Source organism: Hylobates moloch, unplaced genomic scaffold (assembly GCF_009828535.3).
Source record: "Hylobates moloch isolate HMO894 unplaced genomic scaffold, HMol_V3 SCAFFOLD_33, whole genome shotgun sequence".
NCBI classification, from domain to species: Eukaryota; Metazoa; Chordata; class Mammalia; order Primates; family Hylobatidae; genus Hylobates; species Hylobates moloch.
The window spans coordinates 1,052,111-1,064,101 of record NW_026652308.1 but is presented as its reverse complement, the minus strand read 5'-3'; the positions used below and the strand labels follow the sequence as shown (position 1 = coordinate 1,064,101).

Below are 11,991 nucleotides of genomic sequence, written 5' to 3'. Positions count from 1 at the left end.
CGCGAGGGCGGAGGGAAGGCGGGCGCTGAGTCTCCCACTGGGTTTCTAGCCCAGGGTTCCAGCCAGGATTGCGTGACCTGGGGGCAGCTCCGAGAGCTCTCCGGACCTAGCATCGGGTCTATAAATGGAGACCAAGATAAGCACCCGGAGGGAGTGGTTTCTCGAGGGCTGAGAGCCTCGCCCACAAACTGTAGTCAGCATCTTCACCGAAGTTGGCCTGTCTTGGATATTTCTTCTCTCCTCCCCTTCCCCCACCTCCCCTCCTAATTCATCAACTGCTGAAACATCTGCCTGGCTGAAACCGCCTTCTCGCCGCGCGCTGGGGGCTGTCCCCAGGTGTTGGTCTTTGTGTCGAGAAAACTTTGCGAGGAGGCGAGGGGGCTGGACAAAGAGCAGGCGAGGGAGGGCATTTGCCAGCCTGAGGGGTGCGCCGGGCGGTGGGCGCACTTCCTTGGGCTCAGCTCGGTACCTGGTCGCTCGCGGTGGCCAGAGCCCAGCCTCTCTAGGCCAGGAGTGGCAGTCTCCGGCTGCATCCCCGCGCCCTCGGGAGCTGAATAAAGCCAGGCGGGAGAAGCAAAGGCTAGCGCCTGGACGCTGGAGTTGGTGGGAGGAGGCGAGCAGAGGCGCGGAGCAAAGCTGTCAAACTGCGCGCGGAGCCGGGCGCGGGGCGGGGGAAGGGAGAGGAGGGAGGGAGGGGCAGGCGGGAGCCGAGAGGGAGCGAGCGAGCTCGCCGCGCCTGAGCAACCCCTGCCTGTCGCTGCCGCTGCCGCTGCCGCCGCCGGCCCGGACTCGCCCTGAGCGCAGGGTGTCTGCCCAGCTGCGCGCGGCGCGCGGGGGCTCCGGCGTCCTCCGCTGCGCCCTCCAGCCCCTGCTCCTCGCGCCGGCCCGCGTGGGTCCCGGCGGGCGCGAACCCACCATGCAGCTGCAGTTCCGGAGCTGGATGCTGGCCGCGCTCACGCTGCTCGTGGTCTTCCTCATCTTCGCAGACATCTCAGAGATCGAAGAAGAAATCGGGTAAATAGCTGCGCCCAGGCCCGTGCCACGAGCCCTGGCGGGATCTCTCCCTCCTTCTGTACTCTCCACCCTCCGACCCCCTTTGTGTGCGCCGCGCCCCCCTGTAGCTCCGCTGGAGAGATGGGGACGGTTTGGCAGAAGGTGGCGGTGACAGGGGCCCGGGACGGTTTGGGGAGAGGAGGGTGGGGGCGCGGCTGCCGTGGGGTGTCCCCGGGCGGGGTTCACGGGAAGCCCCGAGCTGGCCCGCGTCGGGAAGCGGACTCGCCCACCCTGCCCCCCTGCCTGGCGTGTCCAAGCGCAGTGTCGCCGGGGTCGAGGGAGGGCGCCGGGGAGTGTCTCGGGCGGGCGGAGGGGCCGAGAGTGGAGGGAGGCAGGAGTTTCTTTGTCTCCGACACGGCCGCTTTCTCGCCTTGGCAAAGTGGGCAGGGGGCGCGCAGGGATCTCTGAGCTGGGGGAGGGGTTCCCCGGGCCGGAGCGGAGGGCGGGGTTCTGGATGGGCTACTGGGAAGCGGAATGTCCCCTGCACACAGACAGGCACACGCGCCTCCCGCCGGCCCGGGAGCCCGGCGTAGGAGCTGGCACCACTAGAGAAGGGCTCTCATAGCTGGACTGAAACCCCGGCCCTCGCCTGGCTTTAGACGTTCAGCCAAGCCACGGCGACCCCGGCGACCCTGGGTTCCTGAGCGCTCGCAGCGCGGAGACGGAGACATTTCGTTAAAGTCTGTACCGCCGCCCGGTGGGCTTCTGGGCCCTCAGGCGGGCGATCTGGCCCTTTTTTCTCCCGACCTCGCCAGAGGTAGGGCGGGACCGCGAGCCCGGATCCTCCCGGCTCCGGACTTCCTGGAGCGCGCACTTGAGGCGCGGGACGCACCCGCGGTGTGTCCCAGAGGCTGAGACTCGCGCCCCGCCCCGCAGCCTTCGGCTCGCCGGGCCGGGCCTCTCTCCAGAACCTCCAAAGGGCGGTAGACGACAGGTGGGGAGGCAGCCGAGGTTCTGAGGAGGCCCAAGGAGAGCTTCCTGGCCCTGGGCAAGGGGAAGTGAGGTCTCAGAGAGGGCAGAAGGTCTTTCCTCTGTGGGATTTGTGCCCTGCCAGGCGCTCTTCTCGAGTCTCGCGCCGCGTGCGCCCCTCCTTTGTCCCATTTGTTACTTCATTTGTTATGTGTGCTAGTTGAGGGTCCGCCACGCTGTCAGTCCCTCAAATGGGAGATGCCAGTCCTGGGCCCAGGCAGGATGCCGAGGCCCCAAGGACAAAAACTTGGGACAAGTGCCGCTTCCTGCTCTCATTTTCTCCCCGCCCCTGCCCATCTCCCCGGAATTCCTTCCGTGAACTCCACTGGGCTTCCAGAACCCTCTCCCTGCCTCTTTCTCCTGTCATTCTCGGTTTCCCCAAGAGCCCGAAAACTTTCACAAATGCTGTGCAGTTAATACACAACGTGCCACCAACTCCCACGCAGAGATAAACATGCTACTTTTCATAGCTGTTCGTCTCAGAAACGTGGATCGGAAAGGAAATCGGGCAAGTCATGTCTTGGGGTAATTAATGGAAGATGCAGTGAGAAGGGCCTTCCTCTGGGGTCTTCGGCTTCTTGTTCCGGATGTGGGCACTGCCTGGCTCACATCACTTGCTGACCTTTTCCCATGTGAGAGGGAAGGCCCGGCGCTGCCCATTGTTCTGCTATAAAAACATAAATGCTGTGCTCATCCAGGCACCCCTAGGTCAGCCATTCACTGAATTCTTACCAAATACCTTCCACATGCTGGGAACTTTTAATTTTTAAAATGCAATCAGGAGATCACTTTGCACAGAATGTTGCACTTTCTTGCCAAATGCACGGTGAAGCCCACGCTCCCCACATCAGGTTGTTCCCATAGACGTACACACCCCTGGGACTTGTTTCACTTGAGTGCTCCCTGCTTCTTTTTATCCTGTCTCTGCTGGGCCAATCCTAGGAAAAAACAGTCAAACAAGTCTGATGTGTCACCTCCTGTGGCATCTTCCTTCCCTCTCTTGCCTCTTGTCCCAGGATGACCACTGGCTTGACCAGTCCTGACCAGGCCTGAGACACGCTGTCTCCCAGGCTGATGTAGCTGCCTTAGATCAACACTGCATATGCCTTTCGACTGGGACGGGCACTCTAGCCCCACCCACGGTCGCCCCACACATGTTTAATCCAGAGGAATGGAGGCATATTTTGGGATTCACCATGGCTGGAGGAGGAGATACACGGGCAGAGCATGGGAATCCCAACAGCACCTTCTGTCTGCTTACAAGTGAGGGTGTTTTGTTTTTTTCGTTTTTTTTTTTTTTGGTTTTTTTTTTTTTTTTTTGGTCTTTTCTTTTTTTTCTTTTTCTTTTTTTGGGGACAGAGTCTCACTCTGTCGCCCAGGCTGGAGTGCAGTGGCACAATCTCTGCTCACTGCAACCTCCACCTCCCAGGTTCAAGCAATTCTCCTGTTTCAGCCTCTCAAGTAGCTGGGATTACAGGCATGTGCCACCACACCAGGCTAATTTTTGTATTTTTATTACAGACGGGGTTTCACCATGTTGGCCAGGGTGGTCTCCATCACCTCAGGGGATCTGCCCACCTCAGCCTCCCAAAGTGCTGGGATTACAGGCGTGAGCCACCCCTCCCGGAACAAGTGAGGTTTTAACACTAAATTCATTCTTGGAATTACCCCAACTTTGAGCAGCTGGGCTCAGCGCCCAATAAGAGCCTTGGCACAGTGGCCAGTGAGGGGTGTCAAGAGGGCTCCGCCTTCCTCACCATATGCCTTCCTGGAGACCTCGAATCATACTCAGGCACACGAGGCTGCTGCACCAGCCCTGCCCCTCCATCCCCAACTTGCTCGGGACCTGTGCTAGGGAGGATTACAGATGATTTGCCCGTGTCGGCCCCTGGGAGAAAGCGATGGCTCTGTAAAAGGATGGCTGTTTCTGGAAAGTAATGAACAGTGGGACCCTGTGATCTGTTAGAAGGAAGGAAAGATAGAAGGAACCTCTTTTGGGGGTAACTTTTTCAAGGATTAAGGAATTTTAAAAAGTGAAAGAAGAAAGTGAATTACATGGTATTATCTGGAGGAATAAAACTGAGATTTACTTTTCTGAAGCTCTTGATTCTCATTTTTATAAAATGAGGCTTTTAATGTGGTGGTCTCAGAGGTCCTGTCCTGCCTGAAAAAAATTATACACCATGAATTGAGGGGCAGGGCTTTCTTTGAGGGGAGTTTTCTGAGACACACATCTCTTTTCCTTAGTGATTATTTTCAAAAGTTCCATTTCTGACTCTCTTGCTCTCATTCAGCTGGAGCTGAATAAGAAAACAAAATGTAGAAAGATAAGTTCTCTGCAAAGCACCTAGAGAGTGCTGCCTGGTAGCCAAGGAGTGAATTCAAATTCTAAGTCAGCAATTGGGTGGGGCTTTGGTAAAACAGCCCCTGATCAATTCATGTAGGCTCCCACGTTTTAGATCCAATTTGACCAAGTTGTAAGCTAAAATCTTCTGATTGTTTCTTGGCCTTTAATCTTGAGTGTAACTTCCACTAGGGGATTGTGAGGCGTAGCTATCTAGCCCTTCATGGTGTCCATGGAACTGGACACACAAGGCATTCAATAAATATCTGTTGGATAAATATTTTCCTGAGTCTGGCACAATGATGGGCACACACAGCATCCTTGGACAAAGTTGAAACTAAGAGCTGGCTGGGAAAGGTGGCTCACGCCTGTAATCCCAACACTTTGGGAGGCTCAGGCAGGTAGATCACGTGAGGTCAGGAGTTCAAGACCAGACTGGCCAACATGGTAAAACTCCATCTCTACTAAAAATAAAAAAATTACCCAGGTGTGGTGGTGGGTGCCTGTAATCCCAGCTACTCGGGAGGCTGAGGCAGGAGAATGGCTTGAAACCTGGGAGGAAGGAGTTGCAGTGAGCCAAGATCACGCCACTGCACTCCAGCCTGGGCAACAGAGCAAGACTCCATCTCAAAAAAAAAAAAAAGAAAGAAAGGAAGGGAGGAAAGAAGGAAGGAAGGAACTCACTGAGCCTTGGGACAGGAAGAGAGCATAGGGCTCTCCCTGTAGAAACCTTTCCTTTTTATCAATTAGGGTAAATTTGACACTGAGAAGTAACATCACTAATCTGAGATCACAGCCTGGCTGGTTAAGGGCAGGGCAGGCTTGCACAGGTCTCCTCTTTTGTAACCCAGTGCCCTAATCCTCATATTAGTTCCCCTACCCATAAAGGAATTACAGAAATCTTGTTAAAGAGAAGTTGAGTGACTAGTAATGATAACAATCGCAATTATGACAACGGTGAAGATGACGATCATGGTTAGCATTTACTGAGTGCTTCCTAAGAGCCAAGAGCTATCCCAAGTGCTTTACAGATGTTAACACATTCCAGCCTCATGGCAATCCAGTGATCACCTGCCAGTGGCACTGTTTGTAGAGCTCTGTGAGCCAGATGCTAGGCTAACTGCTTTGAAACACATTTGCTGGATCCTCACCAGAACCCTCTAAGGTAGGTACCATTTCTATCCCCATTTATTGATGAAGAAACCGAGGCCTGGAGAGGTTGTATACCCTGCTGATAAACTTGTCATAAAGCAGCTCTATGGAAGGCTGAAACCCATGCACACTCTTGACCATCATGCTAGACTGCCCTGTCCTCTGAGTTATTTTTTTTACCCTGAGCTAATGTTAGGGAATATATCTGAAGACTAACTCATCCCTGGTGGTTCTTCTAAAGGCCCAGAGTTTTCCTGAGAGCCTGCTCTGGCCTTAGTAGTTTCTCCATCAGTCATTTAGAATGAGAGAAGGTGAATGAGGAGGACCAGAGGAGGACTCTGAGCACATCTCCCCAAAATGTCCCTCTAGTCCAGCTAAGTTCAGTGCCATGCTGGAGGACAGAATGGCATTAACCCCAGCCTGTTACACAAGGTCACCTGCCATGGGTATGAGCATTCCAGACTCTCAGGTGGTGTCTGGGGCTAAAGTGACAGGAGGAGGGAAAGCTCTTATTCCATTGCAAACCTGATTCTGATGTCAATCGAAAGGGCCTGCCTCGATACTACATGCTGTATATTTGGGCATCTAGGTGTCTGGAGCAGGGGAGATAGTAAAGATATTTAACAACTGTTCCCTCTCCAGCGCCAACCTGTTAGAATGGGCATCTGACCCATCAGAACTGATGCTGTCCGGTACACCACGGCCAGGGGTCCTAGTGCACCCCAGCCAAACACCAGGCCCCGTCTGGGAAAACACTAGACAAGGAGAGGCTAGCTCTGATCATCAGCCATGACGAGATCTGTGAGCAGGCAGCAACTACTGCCAACAGCCGAGAGTGAGGTGAGGTGCATCGTTTAGTGGATGAGTGCACGTGGATGGGAAAGAAAATGACCTTGAGCAGTTGCAGTCCAGGCACTCTGTAAGAAGTACACAAGTTTGCTCAAGACGATGCAATTTGTTTTAAAAGCCCATTCTTCTCCCTAGTCCTGGTGTACTTCACTGAAGTATAAGCATGATTGGAAGATAAAATAGGAGAGAAAGAAGGTCTGGTTTTAACTCACTTGCTCCAAGTCCTCGTTGCCAACTGTTCCAAACATCACATTTAAATTGGAAATAGATACCATCTTAAAAACCAATTCACCACTCAGGGCCTCTTGCCCCCTGTAAGGCAGGGTTGCTAGGTCTGAAACATGTTTTAGGTTTTACAAATTGGAAATGTTGTAGATTGCAAATTATAAATACTTCGAGAGAGAGGGGATTCTAGAAAGGCTCCCGTTGCTTTTAGCAGGGCATACAAAGCAATGCATCATCCGGCCTTTACCTCTGTCTGTAGCCGGCCTGGGCTCCAGCCATTTTATATTGCTTACAGGTTCCCCAAAATGTCCTAGGATTTCATACCTCCGTACCTTTGCACATCCCACTCCTGCTCTGTGGAATGCCCTCCTTGCGCACACACCATCCTTCCTGCTGTTGCCCCGCTCCTCCCAGGCCCTTCCTTTCTCTCATTGCTCTGTCTTCTCCTTCCAGGCTAAGATCTGCTATCTCCTAGACCCTGTCCCCTTCCGAGACATCTGCATTGGTTGCCCCTCCTGTGTGCACCCTAGCACCCCATCATGCAGCACCCCATGGAGATGCATTTCACAATTATATTTATCCTTTATCCCCAGCCCCTGGTGATACGTATATGGTTTAGTAAATGAAGCCCATAAAATACTTTTTGAATGAACAAACTCTGACCGAGGATATGGCAAAAATAAGCATTCAGCCTCTCTGCTCCCAAAAGTACATACTATTCTAACAACAATTAAAGACCCTCCGCTTGATCTGGAAGCTCCCTGCTTTTCCTATGTACCCAGCATGGAGGGTGCATCCCAATGAAGAGCACGGTCTGGCTATGACGTTATTCACCATTGTAGAATGTTTGGGGCCAATGGAAATAAAAGCCGCTTTCTAATTTGTAAAAGCAGAGGACCCAGTGGTGTTTGCCCCCTGCCAGTTTAGATAAAAACCAAAGATCCGCGGTGGCTCAAGCCTGTAATCCCAGCGCTTCGGGAGGCCAAGGCGGGCGGATCACGAGGTCAGGAGATCGAGACCATCCTGGCTAACACGGTGAAACCCCGTCTCTACTAAAAATACAAAAAATTAGCCAGGCGTGTTGGCGGGCGCCTGTAGTCCCAGCTACTCGGGAGGCTGAGGCAGGAGAATGGTGTGAACCCGGGAAGCGGAGCTTGCAGTGAGCCGAGATCGCGCCACCGCACTCCAGCTTGGGGGACAGAGCAAGACTCCGTCTCAAAAAAAAAAGGAAAAAAAAAAAAAGACCAAAGATCTAGAGCTCAGATGCCAGAAAAGCCTCTGCCGGCTGTTGGTTCTCCAGAGCGCTCTTTCCAGCCCCCCACTGCCCACGGTGCTGCTGCGGCCGCCGCCTCCTGCCTGGAAGGACAGCCGGCCCCGTCTACCTCAATCCCCTTCAGGGCTTCCGTAGTGGCATTGAGAGCAGACCAGGAACGCAGGGCCAGCTGTTTCCTTGTGAGGGCTGGTCCCCAGGTAGGATGCTGGAAACTGAGTGTTAGAGATGTTGACAGAGTGAGAAATGTGAGGTCAGGTCGGGATGTGTCATCTCAAAGATTTTCCTCAGGAAGCACCTTCTAGTGGTGTTTTTATTTGAAAACACTGGTCAAACCAGTGAATCCTGATGATGGGTCAAGACTTGGGGCAGCTGTGTGGACCCTAGATAAGGTCGGGAGCCTCATCTCTCTCAGCTGTCTCAAGCAGAAATGAGTTAGAGACAGATGGGAGGACACAGTGAAAACGGCCTGGGGAGGGACAGGAACATGAAAGCCACCAGCTGGGTGAGTCAGGTGGCTGTCTCCTGCCAGGGCGTGGGGACAGGCTCATCTTCCAGAGACGCACTTGTGGGGTGAGACACCGTCCCCTGTGACCGGCTGGCTGACTGCCCCTGGGCTTGCTTACCGTCTCTCCAGAGCTGAGGCTGGTCCTTAAGCGTTGAGATCACTCACTCTTCTGGGTGGCATCTGGGCTGGTTTTAAATTCTCCTCTGTCTCCTGCAATTTATCACCCGGCTAGGAAGCTGCCCGGTGTCCTGACGGGACCTGTGTGTCCCGTGTTTTCTCAGCTTTGGCTGTCACTGACTTCGCGACGATGGCAAGGAGGGAACGGCTCCAACTGGAGAGAGCAGTGGCCCCGACACGACATGTGTCTGTATTACACGTTGGCAGTCGAGGTTCCTCCTGTCACTTTCAAGCACTTGGGAATCCCGATTCACTCCCCTGGGAAATCCAGCATCCCGCCTTGCTGTGTGGGTGTGCCTTTGACTTCCCAAACTGCTCTGCAAGCATGAAGCTCTCAGCTCTGTCCAAGGGTTTCCCAGCGCCTTTTTGTTATTATTGGAGGAATGCAGAGGGACTCAGCTCCGCTTCCTGGACCTTTTTTAAGGTTCAGGGAAACAATTCCTCCTCCTCCTCTTCCAGCTTCTTAGTTGATGGCCAAAGGATGAAAGGACCCCTAGGTCAGTGGTTCCCAAATGGTGAGCCACAGATGAGTGGTGATCTGAAAAGAGCCAGAAAAAAAAAAAAAAGTTCAATGTAGCCATGATTATTAATAGTTTCAAGTTGCCAGCTGCCATTGCCTGAAAAGAACTCTTCTATATTCTGAGATAATGTTCCTTTTTCCTTTGGGATACTAAGATGTCCTTTCTTTTATGAAAGGGAGTGATGGTAGCTATGAAATTCTCCCTTGGCCGAAAAGGGTGATAACCTCATGAGTCCCCAACCCCAGTGTTCTGGAAATACTATGGGTCCTTGAAATCTGATAGTCTGGGGTCTGGATCCACAAGGTAATCTGAAAAGCTCAGTTCAGGAAATAGCCTCACTCCTCACATATTTCCTTCCCCATGGTGGCTGATGGCCAGGAGAGAATAACAACAAAGTCATTTTTTGTCTGTGTCTGCTGCGGTCCAAATGATTTTCTAAACACTTTAGCTATATTCACACCTGTAATCCTCCCAACAGTCTGAGGAGGTCTATGTTATTATTATATCCCTTTTACAGATTAGTGAATTGAGGCCAGGAGCAGTTAAATAACACAGCTAGTAAGGTGCAGGGCTGGGATTCAAACCCAGACTCCCGGGAACAAGGATAATTCTCCAAAAAACGATGTCTTAAATGACATCCAGTGGGGAAGAGATGCGTGCTTGTATTTTCGAGGAATAAGCCTTGGAAACACAAAGGTCTGCAGGAGGGAGAACCCTGGGATGTAGGATGCTGAAGGAACCTTAGGGGGCAGCATGTTGGAGCCCAGGCCATAATGGGACATGGCAGCCAAAAGATCAATACAATTTAGGGTTGCCAGCTCCAAAACAGCTTAATGCGGAATGAGGGCCAGGGGCACACCACTCCGCCTCTGCCTCCCCACTTTTCCTCTCCTCTCACACCAGCTTCCCCCCACGGAGTCTCATCAGAATGGCTCCAGAGCATGGCATTTGTTTGACCATCTCATTACCAGAGAGAGAGACACACACACACTGAGAGAGAAGAGAAAAACAACACAAATGATTAAGGCCTGGCGGAATTTTCTTCTATGGGAAGACAGAAGGGTTGGTGCTGTCAGCTTCTCCAGGTCAGTGGAGCCTGACAAGGAAGGGAAGGAGGGAGGGAGGGAGGGACTGAGGGAGGGAGGGAGGGAGCCCTTCAGGGAGGGGCCAGGCTTCATGCAAGGAGATAGCACATCCCAGGGAGCCCCCTTTCGTACGGTAACCGCATTCTGCTGAGAGCTCACATGTATCACCTCACTCAACCTTCCCAAGCACCCTGTTAGTCCATTTGCAGATGAGGAAATGGAAACTCATGGAGGTCTCGGGACTTGCTAAGGTCACACAGCTAGTAAACACGGAGCTGGGATTCCACCCAGGTTTGCCTCACTCCATGGTCCATCTGGTCTTAGCCACTTTTTTATACTGAGGTTACCTGGCTGCTCGCCCCCATTCCTCATGCCTCCTGCCCTGGGCCTCCTACACTTTATCCCATTTTCTGTACCAAGCAGAGAGTTTGCACAAAGATGCTGGAAACTTTTGAGACTATAGAATAGACTCATCAATGTCAGATAGCTTCGTGAACACAATGGCATCTGTCACCATTGGGCACAATGCTTCAGCGGAGGCTGTGGAAGAGGCAGACATACCTGGACTCTACCCGGGAAGGTGTAAGCACTTGTTATTGAGCTTCCCCAGTTCTGATTTTGAAAATCGGCTGCACGCGGAGGAGTGATACCCAGGGTTAATTCATGCCTTCTTGGTAAATGCCAGAGTAGCTTAAATAATGAAGGCGGGAGGCATAAGATGTCTGGAGAAAGTGAATTCGTAAATTGATAGGGCAGGTGACTTTAGTTTGCTATTTTCCTGTAAGCAGTAAAGGCCCTCCTACTGCATCTCTTGAGGTTCCCACAATTTGGGATTTGACTTTAGGTGGACTCAGGATGATGCCCAAATTGTACGCTAATCAAAACATTTAGTTCCCAGGAGAAGCAAAGAGAAGGGCAAGAGAGAAACTCCCCACGGTGTTCTGTCTTGGCCCGGTCAGGGAGCCTCTTAGGCCAGCTGGACCCAAAGGCAGCAACATGCTGACAGACGGCATCCCAAAGAAAGACCCGTGATGGCCCGGCCTTGGTAGTAAAGCCAGTTAAGCCTCCACAGGCCCTTCCCCAACCTGCCAGAACTGCCCATCATAGCTCTAACCTCCAGCAGAATGCCAGAATGGCTCACTTAGGTATTCATCATACATCTCTCCCTGCTGCCAACCTGGGCCCTTACTTTTATCTGTAAGGACTGACAAAGCTGGATTCATGGCATATGATTCAGGACATTGGGCCATACCTTTGGAGCAACTGAGAGCTACTCTTGGAAGATTAAGGCTCCAGTCTTCAGTGGAACACTTACTACCTGTGTGACTTCAGGCAAGTGACCTCACCTTTCTGAGTCTCAGTTTCCTAATCTGTATAATGGGGTTAATGATACCCAACTTACAGTGTTCTGAGGATTAAATAAAACACAAATGGTGGGAATATAAAATGGTACAGCTGCTATGGAAAACAGTATGACGGTTCCTCAAAAAATGTAACATCGAATTACCATATGATCCAGCAATTCCACTTCTGGGTATGTATTCAAAAGAATTGAAAGCTGGGGCCAGGTGTGGTGGCTCACACCTGTAATCTCAACACTTTGGGAGGCTGAGGTGGGTGGGTGGATCACCTGAGGTCAGGAGTTTGAGACCAGCCTGGCCAACATGGTGAAACCCTGTCTTTACTAAAAATACAAAAAAAAAAAAAAAAATTAACCAGGTGTGGTGCTGCATGCCTGTAGTCCCAGCTACTCGGAGGCTGAGACAGGAGAATCGCTTGAACCCAGGAGGCGGAGGTTGCAGCGAACCTAGATCACACCACTGCACTCCAGCCTGGGT

The 11,991-nt window shown here is 52.3% G+C and overlaps 1 protein-coding gene across 1 annotated transcript in view; it reads left to right on the top strand.

The window, feature by feature from the left end:
- Nucleotides 1–872: 872 nt before the first annotated feature.
- Nucleotides 873–11,991, top strand: part of LOC116463313 (alpha-2,8-sialyltransferase 8B) — a 70,189-nt gene continuing 59,070 nt past the window's right edge. Inside the window, exon 1 of the mRNA XM_032146347.2 lies at nt 873–1,014. Coding sequence (XP_032002238.1) covers nt 917–1,014 — 98 coding nt within the window. The 5' untranslated portion in view covers nt 873–916. The remainder of the gene's footprint in view (nt 1,015–11,991) is intronic.